The sequence below is a fragment of the Sapajus apella genome, unplaced genomic scaffold (assembly GCF_009761245.1).
Source record: "Sapajus apella isolate SASKATOON/1434 unplaced genomic scaffold, GSC_monkey_1.0 scaffold95, whole genome shotgun sequence".
NCBI classification, from domain to species: Eukaryota; Metazoa; Chordata; class Mammalia; order Primates; family Cebidae; genus Sapajus; species Sapajus apella.
Window position 1 is genome coordinate 6,142,983 of NW_022437035.1, and position 19,122 is coordinate 6,162,104.

A 19,122-nucleotide genomic window follows, 5' to 3' on the forward strand; every position below is an offset into this window, starting at 1 on the left:
CCTCCTGGGCTCAAGCAATTTTCGTGCCTCAGCCTCCTCAACAGCTGGGAGTACAGGCGCATGCCACCATACCCAGGTAATTTTTGTATTTTTTTATAGAGATGGGTTATCTGCCATGTTAGCTAGGCTGGTCTGGAACTCCTGGGCTCAAGTGATCCGCCTGCCTCAACCTCCCCAAATAGTAGAATTACAGGCATGAGCCACTGCGCCTGGCCTAAATTTAAATTTTTTTGTAGAGACAGAGTCTCACCATATTGCCCAGGCTGGTCTTGAGCTCCTGGCTCAAGTGATCCTCTACTTCGGCCTCCCAAAGTGCTGGGATTACAGGTGTGAGCTACTGTGCCTAGCCTGGATCTCTTAAACAAAAATTTTTTTCATTTAAAATTTTTTATTTATTTATTGTTTTTTCCAAAATGACCTTTCCTTGCTAACAAACAAAAATTTAAGAAGCAGCAAGGCCACATGTGACTTTCTTACTGAGCTCAAGGGAGCCCTAGGGACCTTTGAGGTACAAGAAAAGGGGAGGGCCCAGTACTCTTCCTATCACCCCCACCTCACCACAGTGGCCTTCTGTCTTTTTCACAGCTCAAGTTCCCATGTAAAATTTCACTAGAAGAATAATAGTTTGGAAGACTAACTCCTGTCATGTCACAGGTGAGGACACTCGGGTGCACTGGAGGGGGGACGGGAGATGTTTGGGCCACAGTGAGCTGCAGCACAGCCAAAAGAGGGAATGAGGGCTCTCAACCTGTGGCTTTGCAAACCTGTGAAAAAACCTGGCTTGTCAGAAATATACCCTGGCCTGTGGAATGTAGCTTCTAGCCCTGCTGGGGAAAATCAATATGAGACGCCAGGCAAGAAAATCCAGCTTAGCTGTGAAATCGGGTCTCTGGAATGTATCAAGGATAAGATAAAAAGAAGAGACACAAAGCCAAACACAGCTTCCATAAAAATCTTCTATTAACTAGTTTTTGGTGCAGGGAGGGGCAGGCATCTGAGTCCATCTCAGTCTGTTGGGCTGTCTGCCTGGCAGCCCAGGGCAGGTCAGGACTGCAGCCTCCAGCGTGGCAGGCTAGGGTTTGCCTCCCTTCAAGTCTTTATTAAGGACCTGCTCCGTGCCAGGCAGGGTATGAGGCTGAGTTGGGGAGAGATTCAGAAATGAAGACAATATAGATCTGCCCTCATGAACTCAGTGTAGTAGGGGCGACAGACCAGTCAACACAAAATGTGCTGAACAGAGGCCTTGGAAAAAAAAGGAATGAACTTGGTTCAGGAGGTCTGGCAGGGTATCTGTAGGAAGGGGTAATGGAGGCTCCACTGTAGGGGGCTACTTGATTGGACCAGGAGCCTCAGAGTATGGCAGGAGGGATGGTGCACTTGATTTAGACCAGGGAGAAATCTCGGTTCAAAGAAATCTTTCACATCCACCAGAGAAGGGGCCTGTGACTGTGACCTTGGCCCTGTACCTGGCTTTCTTTGCTAAGTGGGAGGTAGAGAGGAAGTAAAAGGGGCCCAAGCTTGTTGAGGTGGTAGGTGCCACTGGTAGGAGCACACCCATGCATTGGACACATTTCCTAAGGGCCTAATAGGCCTAGGACCTGCACTGGGCCAGGAGATGGAGGATGAATGAGAGGCGTCACCATCCTTTCTGCTATACCTTTGGCTTCTGGTCCATCCCGTCCTTGGTTCTGCACAGTAGGGCAGTTCTTTCGTGCTGTGTGGCCTCTGATTATGTGGCTCCCTGGCAGAGCCAGGCCTGGCAAGCTCCACCCACCCTATCTGTGCCCTGGAAGAAGACACAGGTAGGAACAGCGAAGCCTGGGCACCTGGGCAGCCTGTCCAGGGAGGTGCAACCTTGTACCCATGACCTCACGTAGAGCCAGGAAGGAAAAAGAAAAATCAGGAGGGGCCGGGCGTGGTGGCTCGTGCCTGTAATCCTAGCACTCTGGGAGGCCGAGGCGGGTGGATCACCTGAGGTCGCGAGTTCAAGACCAGCCTGACCAACATGGTGAAACCCCGTCTTTAAAAAAAAAAAAGAAATAAAAAAAAGAAAAGAAAAAAAAAGAAAAATCAAGAGAAAAGCCAGCCAGGAGAAGATCCATCAGAGGACAGAACTTCAGTCTGGCCTGGAAACACAGGCAACGCTGGCTACAGAGACTCTCTGGAGGAGTTAGCTTCCTTGGCCTCCAAGATGGAAGCAAGCCCGGAGAATTTGCAGGCTCCCCTGAAACCTTGCCACCTCTCCCTTGCTCATCTCTTGAAGCCTGTCCTTCAAGGCCCAATTCAAACTGGTCCTTAGCAGGATGACCTCTGCCTTTGAATTTCTAAAGAGCCTGCAGAAGCAAACGACCCCTGCTTTTTCAGGTGAAGAATCAGGGGATCCGGAGAGACAGAGCAACCCTCTTAAGGTCACACAGCTACTAACAGCAGACCCAGGGCCAAACACAGGTCTCCTGACTCAGGTCTGCTTTGCCATTTCCTGGGCTGTGTGATCACAGGCAAGTCCCTTATTCTCACTAAGTCTCAGTTCCTTCTCTCAGCACCCACTTCCTGGGGCTGATGCAAGAAAGAAATAAGATGATGTGTAGAAGCAGATCCAGCACTTGCTGGGCTCTACAAAGTGAATCCTGTTTCTTTTACTACAGGACTTTTCAGAGCCTTATGTGCTCTGTGACTCCCCAAAAGGCAGACCAAGGGCACAGGCATTTTTTTAATTTTTAATTTTTTGGAGGGGGGGCGGCGGACAGAGTTTGCTCTCGTTGCCCAGGCTGGAGTGCAATGGAGCGATCTTGGCTCACCATGACCTCTGCCTCCTGGGTTCAAGCATTTCTCCTGCCTCAGCCTCCTGAGTAGCTGGGATTACAGATGCCCAATACCATGCCCAGCTAATTTTTTGTATTTTTAGTAAAGACGGGGTTTCACCATGTTGGCCAGGCTGGTTTCGAACTCCTGACCTCAGGTGATCTACTCACCTTGGCCTCCCAAAGTGCAGGGATTACAGGCATGAGCCACCCCACCCAGCCAGCATAGACATTTTTAGAATATATGTTATCTTCCAGGGCACTATGGAACAGTCCAAAGGCATTAGGGGACCCTGCCTCTTGCCCACTGCCTCCTTCACTGGCTATGATATTCCTGCAGCACATGTATTGCTGTCTCCCCACAGTCATGCTGCACCTCACCCATGTTCCAAACAGACCCTACATTTTCTTCAGGTCTTTCCACCTTTCCACTTCATACTGGAGCTCCAGGCCTGGACCCTGTAACTCAGTTTTCCTGATGAGATATGAGGGATATTGGAGACTTCTGGGAAAGGTATCCTAGTCTCTAGGAGAGACACAGGATGACCTGGTCTGGACTATCTCCTGGCACTGTTATGTCTGGAAGCCATAGCAGAAACAGCTGCAGCCCTGCTGCAGCCTCCAAGGAACTAGCCTGACCATCAAGTGAGGCCCCAAGAGACAGGAAACATACATCCTGGATGATAGGTCAACCAAGCCTAGATTGCCCTACCTTACAGTGCCCTGTCATGCAAAGGAACAGATTTCCTTACTACTGAATCCACTGAGTGCAGTCTGTCTGATTCAACAACACACACATTTTAACTCCAGTACCATCTGCAGTGTCCTGCCTAATTTCTCATGTGCTTGACAGCTGTCCTCTAAGCATGATTAGGACATGTGTCCCTGCTGAAGTTCCTGTGTACCCCACCCCAGCACCTGCCACTCTGTCCTTACTTGTTTAATGGTCTTTCTCATGATCTCTGTGCTATTTGAGGGCAAGGCCTGGGCATCCAGCTCACCCTGTTTCCCTGGTGTCTAGCATAGGATCTGGTGCTAGTAAATCGGTTAATAAATATTTGCTGAATGAATAAATAATGAACACATGAATGGAGGCTTTGCCTATCTGCAATCTGTGGCCCCTAGGCTACCCAGCACAGTGAGTTTCTCTGCATGGCAGCCCAGAGGGCCCCAGGAGCAAGGGCACAGTGCTCTGGAAACCTGGCTACCTCAATGCCAGCCACTCTGCTGAGCCTGAAAGCTGGGACCAGCCCCTTGGCAAATGCTCGTAGGTGACTTTTGACCTGGGTGGGGTGAGATGAGACCTTATAATACCATGAGTCCTGGGTAAAACCACAGTTCAAAGTGAAAGGCCATGTCCAGAGATGCCTAATCTCTGTGGGGAACCTACCACCAATCAGGCTCTCTGGATTGGAGCAGGGCGCCAGCCTTCTCCCAGCCTGAAGGACCCCTTGTCTGCCCCTTGCCTACCGTTGGAGCTACAGAGGGCCATGCTGGCCTGGAATAGCTGCCAGTGATCCGGGATAACATCTTTGGTCTGGGATCTGGGGATGTCGCAATGATGTAGGATAACATCTCTAGTCTGGGATCTGGGGATGGCGCAATGTGTATGACTAAGCAGTTTCTTCCTGTCCAGCCAGCCAGATGGCTTTATAGTTGCCCTGTGCCGGTTCCCCAAGCCCTCAGCCAGCCAAGCTTCTAGCAATGGACAGCCCTAGGGTGGGGTAACAGCACAGGGCCCTAACTGAAGCAGCAGCTGGCATTTCCATCACTGGGGCTCCTACCACAAGAATGAGGCTAGCTGGTCTCCTCCCTCTCTGAACCTCACAGTTCCATCTACATGATTGTGAAAGAGCAGCCTGTACTTGTCCAGAGGTCCCCTGATTTCTGGATTCCATGCAGAACTTTGGGGGACTAGAATACATCTTATTTTGGATGTTGCACTCTTTATCATCACAGTTGACTCTGTCCCTCTGATGGGTCACCATTCCAAAGCCAAGTGATCTTTTTTTTCTCTTGAGACAGAGTCTCACTGTGTCACCCAGGCTGGAGTACAGTGGCATGATCACAGCTCACTGCACCCTTGACCACCTGGGCTTAAGTGATCTTCCCACCTCAGCCTCCAGAGTAGCTGGAACTATAGGTGTATGCCAGCACACCAGCTAATTTTTCTATTTTTTGTAGATATGGGGTTTCACCATGTTGTCCAGGCTGGTCTTGAACTCCTGGGCTCAAGTGAGCCACCTGCCTTGGCTTCCTAAAGTGTTGGGATTACAGGCATGAGCTGCTGTGCTCAGCCCTGATCTTTTCAAAACATAAAACGTGCCGACCTTGTCAGTTCGTGGGACCCTTTGCTGTGCTCACTGTGGCCTTGGGACCACTGTTCCTGCTGCTCACTCTGCTTGGGAAGCTTCTCCTTCCCTCCTTGGCAGAACTGATCCATCTTCACCTTTCAGCTCTTGGTCCCATGTCATGTTCTTAGAGAAGCCTTCCTGCCTGGGGTGAAGCCCTACCAAAGGCTCAGAATTCTGTGTACCTCCAGCTTGTAATATTTATTTATATCTACAATTTAATGTTGCTTGTTTGATGAGTTGATTAATGCAAACTCCACGTGGGCAGGGGCCATATCTGTTTCACTCACCACTACATCCCCAGAACCTAATTAATTCAAAGCCTAGAATGCTCTAAGTATTGGACAAATATTTGTTGAACAAATGAATAAATCATGAACGGACTTTTCAATGCCAAAACAGTAGGAAGGACATTAACTAAAAATAAATAGAAAGGACTTAAAATGGAATATGTTCACCTTCTGAAAAGCTCACTCAAAGTCCTTAATTTTCTCATTTTGTCACAGCCTGGGGAAAATCAGGTCAAAGAATGGTTTCTGGGAAGCACTGTCCACCAGTGATTTGATGGTTAACACATTCAAAGACGTAAGAAGAAGGGAATAGGGGGATAGTTTTGGCACTTCTAACCTTTTGCTACCAATGAGGGAGATTCAGTAACAGGCTCCCTGCATAGAGTCAGAACCTGAAGCCTGATCATTAGAGAACTTGCTCCTACCCACTGGATGTGCACAGGTCCAGGGTTGTGAAGGGATCCCTGTGCTGAAACTCCATGGCCAGTTCTGCCGAGATGGAGCCCTTGGTTTCCCTTGTGTCCTCTCTGCACTTCCAAAATTGGGGTATCGGAACCCTGTGGCCCACTGCACTCACCTTTTGCCCTTGTGCACCCGGCTCAGGTCTACTGAGTCCCTGCTAAACACATCAAACTCATCATTCTGGAAGACGTTGTGGCGAGATGTCAGCAGGGGTGTCGGATCTGGTTTCATTTCTCTGGGTGGAGGACACAGAGATCAATTTAAGGAGGCCCTGCCAGCTGATGCCTACCTGTACCCCACTTCCCCCTGCTGTGTTAAATCCATTGGATTTTTCAATCCCCTTGCAACAGCCACTCCTAGGACACAATCTCACAACCTTGTAGTGGGAGATAAGTCCCTGCCCAATCTGGCCCCTGCCTGGATATGCAGCCACACCTCAAACAAAGCTCCCCCTCATTCCCTGCATGCCATTCACACAGGTTTTCCTTTTGTTTCTTAAAAGTGCTATCCCTCATTTAATGCTCACAATAGTCCTATGAGATCAGTAGTCACATCACTCCACGTCATTGTGCCTCAGTGCCCTCATCTGTGAAATGTGGCTAAGGAACTTGTCCAAAGGCACAAGGCTAACTTCACTCATTCATGTGGTAAACATCATTTGTTCATGGAAGAAACACCCTTTCGGGCACTGGTTCTATCCCATGGGGCCTTCAGGGCAGCAGTGGGCCAAACTCAGAAATGGTAGGTGTGATGAAAGGGAGCAGCTCTGGCCATCCTCTCTCGCAAATCTACTGGGAAGGTAGTAATGACAGGGGCAGGTCAGGAACGTAGGGGGCTCAGAAGGGCTTACTAATCCTGTGTCACATCCCTGAAGACACATCCATGGCTCTTCCCACAAAGTGTGGCAGGGATGTGTACACTCTCTGCCCTGTCTGGGGCAAGGGAAAAACTCCTGCAGTGCCTAAGGTTTTTATGTTTCCCCAAAGAGGACTTTAAAGGGCCAGGAAATACCATAGTGGGGAAGAGAGAACAAGTCCTGGGCCATGAATGAAGGAAGGAAGGGGTCCCAACCCGAGGCAGCCTGGGCATCGGGAGCCTCCTCCCACCTGTCTCTCCCACCTGTCTAGGTTGCGGTCCAGCTGGGTGAGGGTGGGGGCCAGCCGCTCCTCCAGGATATTGTTGATCACCTGCTCTGGGTCGTAGTGGTAGTACTCCAGGCAGGCCAGGATGAAGCCCTCACCAAGGTCTGGCAGCAGGTCCTTCACTTGGGAGATGAGTGAGTCCAACTCCACCCCACACACGGGAAGGCCCACAGCTGCAGCTGCTCCCATGCACTGTAGCGAGAGCCAGAGCCAAGAAGGGGAAGGCTAAGTGGGCCGGTGATAGGGCCTCAGGCCCCAAACAGCACTGGACTAGGCATCAGGGATCTGGTTCAAGTCCTGGCCCTATCCCTCCTGCCTGTGGGAACTTCACCAGGTGACTCAAGTCTCTCTCAGCCTCCATTTCCTTCTCTGTGAAAAAGGAGGCTCGTGATTGTTATCATTATTATATGCCTGTATCAAAATATTTCATGTAACCGCTAAATATCTACACCTACTACATATCCAGGAAAATAAGCAATAAAAGAGTTAAAAAATTTTAAGGCCGGGTGCAGTGGCTCATACCTATAATCCCAGCACTTTGGGAGGCTAAGGCAAGAGGATTACTTGGGCTCAGGAGTTAGAGACCAGCCTGAGCAACACAGTAAAACCCCATCTGTTCAAAAAATTTTACAAATTAGCCAGGTGTGGTGGTACGCACCTGTGGCCCAGTTACTTAGGAGGCTGAGGTGGGAGGATCACTTGATCCCAGGAAGTTGAGGCTGCAGTGAGCTTGATCAAGCCACTGCACTCCAGCCTGGGTGACAGAGCAAGACCCTGTCTCAAAAAATAAAAAATAAAAAAAATTAAATTAAATTAGGCCGGGCGTGGTGGCTCACACCTATAATCCCAGCACTTTGGGAGGCTGAGGCAGGCAGATCACATGAGGTCAGGAGTTCTAGACCAGCCTGGCCAACATGGTGAAACCCTGTCTCTACTAAAAAAACAAAAATTAGCCGGGTGTGGTAGCAGGCGACTGTAATCCCAGCTACTCAGGAGGCTGAGGCAGGAGAATCTCTTGAACCCAGGAGGTGGAGACTGCAGTGAGGCTGAGATTGCACCACTGCACCAATCCAGTCTGGGTGACAGACAGAGCAAGACTCCGCCTCCAAAAAAAAAAAAGGCATATACCACTCATCTCATGATGGTGATTCCTTTGAACTATTTGAAATAGTTCAAATAGTTCAAAGACAAACAAAACCCATACGCACAGTACCTGGCAGAGACCAGGCCCTCCATAAACAGCCCTGGTTTCTACTAATCCTCCCTACTAATCCAAGGTATTTTTTAACTCTAACAAGTTGACTGACATTAGAGGTGAACAGCAACCACCAGAGCTGGACTATGTGGAGATGCTCCCCTTTAATTATAATCTCCTTTTTAAGCAAGGGAGATGTATTTTGTATATTGCTCAATGTGGCTTAATTGTGTTAGCCTTTTAATTTAAGGAAATTTACAGATCACAACGATACAAATCTCCATGACTCAGCTAAGAAGAGAAGCGGGGAAGAGGGTGGGAAAAGATGAAGGAGGCCATTGTTCTCCAAGGCCCTACAGGAATCACAGGGTCTGGGGTCTGGTAGCAGGAACGGTGGCATTTGTTAATGAAGCACTGAAGGCCACCCAGGCTCAGCCTATTCCATGTGATAGCTCTGGGAATCCCAACACCTCATAGAGGTGGGCATTGCATCTGTCCCCATCTTACAGATGAGGAACCAAGGTTCGACACGAGTGACATGCGTAAGGCCATACAGCTGCCAAGTGTCAGAACTAGGTCATACCCCTGAGCTGCCAGGCCTGAGTCTGTGTGGTCTTCATCTATCATGTTTCCTCCAACATGCAGGGGAGAGTCCTGGGCGTGGTGGCCAATCAAGACAGCCACAGATTTGGCCAGTCCTGGAAAAACCTGAAGCGAAGGCCCCAGATCCGAGGTATTCATTCACATTTGTTCAGTGGTATCCTGGAGCCCCATGGAGGGGCTTCCAAGAAGGCCAAACCATGGGCTTTGGCGCTGTTCCCAGCAGCAACCAAAAAAACTCCACTCTTATCCGTTTAGAGGAGAGCTCCGAGAAAGGCTGTGGAAATGTTCATGGAGTTTCACCTGTTCATTTTATACAGGGGAGGCTGAGGGTTCGATAGTTTAAGCAACTTGCTTTCTCCTCACACCCAGTCCAGCATGCCCCCGGCTTGGGACCCTCTAAAGGTAGCACAGAGCTGACCAGTTGCTCGAGGCTGCCTATTCCCAAAGAAACCTTTTTCCCTGAGTATAAAAGCAAAGAAGGGAGGTTTCCTGTTGCCCCAGCCTCTCAGATGGGGCCAAGACGGGACAAGCAAAGAGGGAAAGGCACGACCCAGACACATACCTCCTCTTCCTCCGAGTTCTCTGGATGTGATGACGCTTGACTGACTGCCTCTGCCGTCACCGCGACCCCATTACGCTCCCCATTAGGCTCCTCAGTCATTGATGGGTCTTTAGCATCTGTGGCTTTCCGTCTGTCCACCCCTTCCCATGCACTCTCGACTGCCTGGAGGATGTACGCAGTCCGCGTCTCGTCCCTGTGAGGACTTGTTAAGGGGTCTGTCTTAGGTTCCCAGCTCTGAAGCGGCATAATTTCTCAATCCCTCCCCAGCACATGACCACATGATTCCTGCCAGGGGCTTTCTGGGCTGTACCCAAGTGGGCATCATGGGCACCTGCACTGTATGGCAAAATGGGTCAGAGTATAGCCACTCTGGCTTTATAACCTAGCACCTGCCCCTCAGCAGAAAGCAGCTCTGAGTAAAGACAGGGCCAGGGCTGCCATCAGTGTCCTGGGGCACAGGTTTGGACGAGCCAGCAGCTCCTCTTTTGTACTGACTGCCAGAAGGAGGGCAAGGTAGGGCCACTGCCACTGGGCTTCCTGTCCAATTGGCTGAGGGCATTCTGCAAAGGCTGGGGGTATCCCTGAAACAGGACAGAGCAATCTGCTGCAGCCACCAAAATGACTCATAGGCCGATCCTCCCTGTCCTTCCTTCTTGTTGACCACCCTGGGCTCCATTAAGCCAGAAATCTGAGAGTCTCCTTCTAAGGGGAAAATCTCCATTAGCTTCTTCCTGGAATGGGAGCACCTCTGTCTCCCTCACTCTGCTTCTTGTCCAAACCCTCATCATCCATGCTTGGATGCCAGCAACAGCCTCCCCACTGGCCCAAGCCTCATGGTGGTCCTGGGCCAGTCCATTCTCTTCCCTATGCCAGACAGAGCTTTTCCAAAGTATAGAATTGCCATGTCACCTCCTGCTTCACAGCCCCTGCAGGACAGAGCCTAGTGATGGTTACCCCAGGGTTGTGCACATTGCTGGCCTTCACCTTACCTGCCACACCTCAATTCCTCCTCCTGGGAGACCCCTCCTTAATGACTGCTCCCTGCACTCCATACATGACGTCTGTGGCTCCGAGGAGCCTATTCTGGGAACATTCTTGTCCTTGCCCTTAGCTCCCGGTTTGGTGCTCTCCCATGCTTTCTGCTGTTCTTCTGCTTGGATATCACTTGCATCTGATACCCCCACCCAGAGCTCTGCTGGGTGAGGCACCTCTGGCATCCTGCCCTCTGAATTCTTCCCATGTGACACTCTATCTAACTGCCTGTTTACTTGTCCACCTCTCCTCCTGTAATGAGGAGGGGCTGAGTCCGTCTTGGTCACACAGGCCCAGACACTCAGAAAATATACAGAGAAAACAGGACTGCATCTCCCCTGCTCCAAGCATCAGAGCAGTATCTCCTCTAGCAAAGGCGAGGCTGGGGCCTTTGTCAGGTCTCCTTGGACAGCTGGCTGACCTGTACCTTCTGGGGCTAAACCTCTCTCCACTCCTCTGGGTTCCTGCAGCCTGTTTCACCTCTGACCTAGTCAAGCCGGGCCCTGTTGCAGTGGGATATGGTAGAAGGATACAAGACTGACGAGGCCTGCTGCAGCAAGCTGATGTCTTCGGCCACAGGGAAGAGTGCATCATAGTCCCGGAGGAACCTGTGGGGCAGAGAGCAGATGGGATGGACAGGGCTGGGGGCACAGGAACACTGTGCTGCTGCAGGCCACTCCCTGAGTCTGCTGCACAACCTTATTAGAAACATAGTGGGCCTATGCCAGGGGCTCTATCATGCAAGGCCTCTTGGGGACTGGTGGGAGAGGCATGGGCCTGGCTCAGCTTAGCCACACTCACCTCTTCTCCTGAAGCAAGGAGCTGAAGATCTGAAGGAACTCTTCAATGAAGCCCTGAATGTTGTCACAGCTAGAACAGGACATCAGGGAAGATGAGCTCATGCAATGCAAGATGAGCTGCAGCTCCTTTATACACCCTCTGCCCCTCTTCAAGGCTGGGGCCCAATGGAGGAATGAGGCATTTTTCTCAGTTTCTCATCTCTGTTCAGCCAACCCCAGAGCAGGGGAGGAAGCCAAGATGAAATGATGGAAATGCTCCTGCAGGACTTGAGGAGGAGACTCTTCCACCAGGAGGCAATTCCTGAGGGCTTACCTGCTTTCTAGGATGGGAAGGAGGCAGATCTGGTTCAGGATGATGTGGAAAATCTCCATTAGCTTCTTCCTGGAATGGGAGAGCCTCTGCCACAGATCACCTAGAAGCCTAGGCCAGAGAGAAAAAAGGCATAGGTTTATGAGACAAAAAGGCCTGAGGGGCTAGGTGCAGTGGTTTACACCTGTAATCCCAGCACCTTGGAAGGCTAAGGTGGGAGGATCATTTGAGCCCCAGGAGTTTGAGACCAGCCTGAGAAACTAAGTAAAATGCTATCTCTAAAAAAATTAAACAATGAGTCAAGTGTGGTGACGCAGGCCTGTAGTTCCAGCTACTGGGGAGCCTAAGGCAGGGGGATTGCATTTGCCTGGGAGGTCGAGGCTGCAGTGAGCCATGATGGCACCACTGCATCCAGTCTGGTTGACAGAGCGAGATGCTGTCTCAAAAAAAAAAAAAAAAAAAAAAGGAAAAGTAAAGAAAAATAGGCACAGAGGGGGCTTCTCCCCAGCAGTTGCAGGTGCCTCCCTGGAGCAGAGAAGGCCTCACAATTCACTGCTGAGAGCAGCTGGCAAAAGCCACAGGCCCAGAGAAGCCAGCTGGTTCCAGGGCTGCTTCTCAGTTTAAACAGTGGGTCAGGAACCAGCAGGCTGAGTACCAAGAGCGTGGAGTAACAGCTGAGGGAAGGGCTTAAACGCAGGGGCCAGCCATGATGGTGTTTTAGGGGACTGGGTTAATAGACTAAGCCTTGGTACAACCAGGACTTTGGGTCAAATCTCCTTTGTGCTGTTTAGTAACACCTAACTCTAGTTGTTGCAATCTTTCTTGTTAGGTCCTCACACAATTCTTCACAGAGAATGTATTATTATTATTATTATTTTTTTTTTTTTGGGGGGGTTGTATTTTCTTTTCCTTTTTCTTTTCAGGTAGGTAATGCTGCTAAATATTATTATTATTTTTTAAATGTTAAGAGATTTTAAAAAATGCAGTTTGAGACCAGCCTGGCCAACACGTCAAAACCCCATCTCTACAAAAAATACAAAAATCAGCCAAGTGTGGTGGCACGTGCCTGTAATCTCAGCTACTCAGAGACTGAGGTGGGAGGACTGATGGAGGTCAGGAGGTCAGGGCTGCAGTGAGCTGTGACTACACCGCTGCACTCCAGTCTGGGTGAGACAGTGAGACCCTGTCTCAAACAACAACAAAAACAAATGCAGAGTCCCCTGTCTCAAACAACAACAAAAACAAATGCAGAGGCCAAGAAGTGGCTAGGGAGGGATGCAGAAGCTCAAAGCTGCACAGTCCCTGCTTCCTCCCACTTTTCTCAGAGATGGGGATGCTAATGCCTAGGGAAGGCAGGGCTGTGCTCAGGCCTCTCTCCCACAACAACATTCTTCACTTTGTCCCCGCCTCACTTGCTATCTTCAAGCCTCCTCTTCTTAATTGCAGACTCCATTTCAGGAATTGCTGCTTCGTAGAAGGAAGCTAGTCTGTGGAGGCACACACACGGAAAATGCTGGATTAGTTCATAAATACCACACTTTGTAAGAACAGCAAAGCAAACTCCAGGGAATGGGAAGACCCATTTCTTTTTCTACACAATTTTCTCCAGGGACCCCCTGGTTCTTCCCTGAGCCAACCCCAGACTGACCCACTGTGGCTGGTCCCAGGAACAGCCTCCTAGGAAGTGACCTATAGCCATGTCCCTCATTCAGATAGGCAACTAAGGCCCAGATAGGCTCATACTAAGAGAGGAATCAGAAGGCCACTCAGGACCCACTGAAGTTTGAGAAGCAGATGCAAGATTACTTGCTTGTAATTTTCTTGTTCAAAAACTGTTAGCCAGGCAAAGTGGCTCATGCCTGTAATCCCAGAACTTTGTGGGGTGACAGAAGAGGACTGCTTGAGCCAGGAGCTCAAGATCAGCCTGGGAAACAGGCTGGCGAAACTCCATCTCTACAAAAAATACAAAAATTAGCCAGACATGGTGGCACACACCTGCAGTCCCAGTGACTTGGGAGGCCAAGGCAGTAGCCCAAGGTGTCAAGGCTACAGTGAGCAGTGATCACACCACTGCATTCCAGCCTGGGTGACAGAGTGAAACCCTGCCTCAAAAAAAAAAAAAATTGTTCTGTCTGGGTACAATAGCTCATGTCTGTAATCCCAGCACTTTGGGAGGCTGAGGTGGGCGGATTACTTTAGGTCAGGAGTTCAAGACCAGCCTGGCCAACATGGTGAAACCCTGTGTCTACTAAAAATATGAAAATTTTTTAGTAGGCATGTGGCGCATGCCTGTAATCCCAGCTATTGGAGGCTGAGGTGTGAGAATTGTTTGAAGCCAGGGAGATGGAGGTTGCGGTGAGCCAAGATCACACCACTGCACTCCAGCCTGGGCAACAGAGTAAGACTGTCTCAAAAAAAAAAAAAAAAAAAAAATTGTGTTAACATGAAAATACCAACACAATATTTGTATTTGGTCAAAATAGGCTAAATGTTCTCATGATTTTTTCCAACCCCACTGGAAATGAGAAAAAAATATTAAAATAAAAAAATAATAATTAAAAAATTTAAGAAAAAAATGTGTCATATTTTCTATACTGGCTTATAGGTTAAGATAGTTAACACTGTTTCTTTAATTAATTAATTAATTTTTTGAGATGAAGTCTAGTTATATTGCCCAGGCTGGTTTTGAACTCCTGGGCTTAAGCAATCCTTCTGCCTCAGCCTCCCAAGAAGTTGAAATTACAGGTACCTGGCTTAAAACTTTTATAAAATTAAGGCTGTGCATGGTGGCTCATGCCTGTAATCAATCCCAGCACTTTGGGAGGCCAAGGTGGGCGGATCACTTGAGGTCAGAAGTTTGAGACCAGTGTGGTTAACATGGTGAAACGCTGTCTCTACTAAAAATATGAAAATTAGCTGGACGTGGGGGCAGGCACCTGTAATCCCAGCTACTGGGGAGGCTGAGGCAGGAGAATTGCTTGAATCTGGGAGGTGGAGGTTGCAGTGAGCCGAAACCGAGCCACTGTACCCCTAGCCTGGATGACAGAGTGAGACTCTGTCTCAAAAAAACAAAAGAAAATTACAAAACTAAAAATAATTTATATGACATTATTTTCAAATAAATATAATTATACTAACAGAAAGAAAAGAAACAACTGCTGGCAGCTCCCTACCTCCTACGACAGCAAACCATAATTATTCTCTCTGGTACATCCATACCAGTCACAGTATAGTCAATCTTGCTTTTCACCTTGGCAATTTCACACCACCCCTTCCCAACTCAAATTCAAACTCTCCATCCCAGCTGCACAGCCACTCAACATCCAGAGATCAGTACTCCCGCAGCCCTCTGGCTTTCTCTCAGGCTAATGCTGGCCACTGCTCTCCTCTTCTTTCTCATTCTCCCCCTCCTCCATGCAGCATTCCAGGCTCACCTCCTCCCTGTGCACTTCCTGATCATGCTCACTCATGTGAATTCCTCCTTTCCAGAACTAGATGCACTGCACTTGGAATACACCTGCCCTGGCAAGTGAAACTGCAGCTGTCTCTTTTCTGTGGTATAATTCTTCCCCCAAACATCTTAAGCTTCCCAAAGTTGGAACTACAGCTTAAGTGCCTAGGTCAGTGCTGAATTTGGAGCAAGTCTGTAAATACGTGTCTGTCAATTGGCTGGTTTCTGGCAAGGCATCCTACTGCAATGCTATACGTAACAAAGAGTAACTATGCCAAAAAAGGTGGGCCCTGCTAGGCCCACAGCATAGTCCAGAAAACGACAGAGAGGGCAGTTTGGCCTAAACAGGTTCAGCTGTTGCCAATATAAGTTGCTGGTGGGAGAGTAAATTGGAACAACCCCTATGGAGGGCGATTTGGCAAGATCTACGAATATTAAAAATGCACATACCATCTGTCCCTGCTAGTCTACTTCTAGGAATGATTCCTCAGATATACTTGCAAGGTACAAAATGATGTGTGTGCAAAGTTATTCTTTGTAATTTTTGTTTTTTTGAGACAGAGTTTCACTCTGTCATCCAGGCTGGAGGGCAGTGGCACAATTCCTGCTCCCTGCAACCTCTGCCTCCTAGGTTCACGCAATTCTCCCACCTCAGCCTCCCGAGTAGCTGGAATTACAGGCATGTGCCACCACACCCAGCTAATTTCCATATTTTTAGTAGAGACAGGGTTTCACCATGTTGGCCAGGTTGCTCTCGAACTCTTGACCTCAAGTGATCCACCTACCTAGGCCTCCCAAGGTGCTAGGATTACAGGCGCAAGGCACCACGCCTGGCCTCTGTAGTATATTTTTGTAATAGCAAACAACTGAAAAAATCTGAAGGACCATCTATGGGATCTGGTATTCCATACAGTGGAATTCTACCCAGCCATACCAAAGACATTAGAGAAAGGGTGCTTAATGCACTGATATGGGACCACTGTTAAGTAAAAAAGTAAAATGCAAGCAGTAAATACCCATAATATGGCAGCCTTAACTTTTTTAAAAGAAGGGAGATATATAATGTGCATAGTTACTCATATATGCATATATATTTGCATATCTCTGGAAAATTCCACAAAAAAAACCTAATGATGATAGTTGTATGTGAAGAATAGAAATGGGGAAGTGGAAAGGGAGACTTTTCAGTGTGCATTTTATACTTTTTGAGTTTTGGACCATGTGAATGTATTATTTATTCATAAAGTTAAAGGGCAGAAAGAGATATACTCAGCTATACTTAAGTAGATGGGTGAGGAAGGAGGAAAAAGGTTGTTTTGAGAGAGATTATCAACAGAGCTGACCGGGCAACAGTAAACACTTTCAGAGAGTTCCGTGGAACTGAGGTGGCTGCATTTGTTCAGCAGGGTGTTCCTGGCCTCCAGCACAGTTGGAACAGGCTGGGTCAGCCCCAGGCTGTTTGTGGGTCAAAGGCAGTGTTGCCTTTAGTCAAAGTGTTTCCCTTTCTTCCTCTTCACCCAGAGATGGGTACAGCCTCTCCCCTGCCTCTGCTGTCCCTTGCAGAAAAGTCAGCCCTTCCAAAACTTACTCCTCCCCCTGTCTCCAAAGAGCCTTTCAAAAGCAATCTGTGCTACATTTGGGGAAACACTTTAACAAAATGGGAAAATGCCTATGATAAGCGAAAATAAGGAGGGTACAAAATTCTAAGAATAGTATGATCCCTAATTTTCTGCTTTTCTGGATTTTCCAAACGTCCTACAAGCACCTGCTGCTTTTATCATGAGAAAAGATACCTTTTTTTAAAAAAGTGAACAGCTACATACCTCTCTCTTCTGGGGAAAATGCTGGGCAGCACATTATCCTAACATTCTCTGGGAGGCTCAACAACCCTAATGTCTGATTTTTATAAGCTGAGGCGACCAGGGAGGGGTCACAGCACCAGCTGCCACCTCTGGCACATTTAAGTGCTAGATAAATGTTTCGAATGGGTTAGTAAATGACAGAATGGACAGGCAGCTGAATGGACAGAGTTGGGCAGCTCCCAGAAGCTGCTACAAATGGCGAGGAGAGATGCCTTGCTAGAGTGACGATCAGAGACCACTGGGAAGAGGCCCATGCCCACAACTGCCAAGCAATATGCAGGTTGCCAGCCTTTTCACCCTGGCCTGGGAATGCCCATGCCCGCCCCTTTCTTACTGCATAAGCAACAGATGCTCTTGGTGCTAAGAGGGCAAAGTGGGTCTGCCTCCCTGGCTCATATTCTCTTCCACATCTGTCTCCATCCCACCAGGATCTTTCTATGACTCCTCTGGATAAAAGCCTCCAGAGGCTCCCCATTGCCTACAGCATACAGGACCTGCCAGCACACCCCAGCCTCCTCACGATCTGACTTCTACTAACTTACCCAAAGTGGGCTGTTACTAGCTTGTTTTCCTGTCATCCTGTGTGTCACCACCCTCTGCGTCATGTCACAATTCACTCCCCGGCTCTCTCCCAACCACACTCTGGGCCTCTGGATGCTTCACTTCACCTGCCTAGGATGCCCTTCCTGCTATAGGAACCTTTCTTTGTCTGGAAGATACCTGTTCCTTCAAGACATCCTTTAAGGGTCATCTCCCAGCCCCACGTTGGAGCACTCCTGTTGTTTCCTTGTGTATGTTCCCCGCTGGGCTACTCTACTAAATTGAAACTACTCTATTCTTGGTTGTGTTGGTTTTTCTTCCCCTCCCCTATCCTGGTCTTGGCCAAAAATGGAAGTGCTTCTAAAATGCAGGCTCCACACAAGTAGGAGGCTTATCTGTTGTTTTCACTGCTGCATCCCCAGGCTGGAAGAGGGACTAGCACATTCTAAGCATCCAGTAAGTATTTGTTAAATAAGTACATAAGCCAGAACCTCTATTTCAACAGCCAGAACTACCACCATACCTGTAACAAAAGTCGTGCTTCTGGAAGGTCTGGCAAGCCAAAGGGAAGATATCCAGAAAGGCCCAGAGTGTGGTGCAGGTATCACAAAGGTAGAGAATAATGTCCTTTAATTCCTGTTGCCAAAAGAATACACTGCGTTATTCTCCTCTGCCCACACATACAGATCTGCAGAGCGTCTGAGACAACATTAACACAATCGGAGTCCCAAACAGGCAGGATGTTACACGGGAGGAAGAGAACACTGGAGGTCCCAGACAAAGCCTGGCTGGTCCATCTTCAGAAGCACGATCTGGGTAAGTCACCTAACCTCTCTAAGTCTCAGTTTGCTATGGTAGCTCCAATGGCTTTACACCCAATGATTGCTGGGTTACTTCCAGTTCTGAGATAATGCAATTTCTTCTCCTAAGCTAAAGGAAAACCAACTCTTAAATCTGAAGACATTATAGAAAGAAGAAACATCCGAGGCAGGACAAGAATATTAAGTACATATTCTTGTACTTAATATTTAAGGTTTTTCACATCTTGAAGAGGGTGTACAAAACACTTTCTAAGTTTCTTACATACTCTCCTGGTTCTCATGACAACTCTGAAAAGTAGGCTGGGAAGCTGTTGAGAATCTCTATTTTACAGATAAGGAAACAGGTTCTGAGGGGTAAAATGATTTGTTCCCACAGTGCCTGCCACATGCCCTTCTGAAACAAGATCACATTCTCCAGGAGGCAGCTCATAGCTGCCTTGTTCCTGTTCTATCTCCAGGGCTTAGTGCAGCATGTGGCACATGCTGAGGCTTCCTGAATGTCTGCCTTCCATTTGTCATCCCTGTTAGACTCGAAATTCCATGAGCACAGGGGCCAGTCTGCTTTTGTTTACTGCTTTACCTCCAGGCCTAGCACAGGGTCTGGCACATGCTGGGGATTCCTCAATATAAGTCCATTGAATGAATGACTGGCTCAGTGCATAACATACAAATGAGCATGTCGAACTGAAATAAATGAGGACACTGAATTCTTATTCCCTGGTTCTTTCCACTACTTTGTAAATGAAGCTCTCAGAGAGAAACGCAAGCCAGCTGAAATGTTCTAAACCTGTGTGATGGGAAATAAATGGCTGCTCACTGCACTGGGGGAAGGGGCCCTGGGCAGGGAAGAGGCCACTGGATTGTCTACTAGGGCAATCTTCCCAGCCTCCGGGTAGACAG

The 19,122-nt window shown here is 48.6% G+C and overlaps 1 protein-coding gene and 1 long non-coding RNA gene across 12 annotated transcripts in view; one reads left to right on the forward strand and one right to left on the reverse strand.

Annotated features, from left to right (window-relative positions):
* The window catches only part of ASCC2 (activating signal cointegrator 1 complex subunit 2), a 49,054-nt gene that overhangs the window by 5,308 nt on the left and 24,624 nt on the right, over positions 1 to 19,122 (reverse strand). For 8 of the 11 annotated variants that reach the window (XM_032256819.1, XM_032256813.1, XM_032256814.1 and 5 more), the window contains 8 exons: positions 17,925 to 18,037; positions 12,961 to 13,035; positions 11,552 to 11,659; positions 11,240 to 11,308; positions 10,972 to 11,046; positions 9,407 to 9,599; positions 7,024 to 7,238; positions 6,020 to 6,139 (listed from right to left, as the gene is read on the reverse strand). In XM_032256819.1, coding sequence (XP_032112710.1) covers positions 6,020 to 6,139; positions 7,024 to 7,238; positions 9,407 to 9,599; positions 10,972 to 11,046; positions 11,240 to 11,308; positions 11,552 to 11,659; positions 12,961 to 13,035; positions 17,925 to 18,037 — 968 coding nt within the window. The remainder of the gene's footprint in view (positions 1 to 6,019; positions 6,140 to 7,023; positions 7,239 to 9,406; positions 9,600 to 10,971; positions 11,047 to 11,239; positions 11,309 to 11,551; positions 11,660 to 12,960; positions 13,036 to 17,924; positions 18,038 to 19,122) is intronic. The other 3 variants (XM_032256821.1, XM_032256816.1, XM_032256820.1) reach the window with 1 other exon arrangement.
* Positions 381 to 18,994, forward strand: LOC116535619. The gene is made up of 2 exons (XR_004262291.1): positions 381 to 654; positions 17,290 to 18,994. It is a non-coding gene; the product is annotated as an uncharacterized LOC116535619 (long non-coding RNA).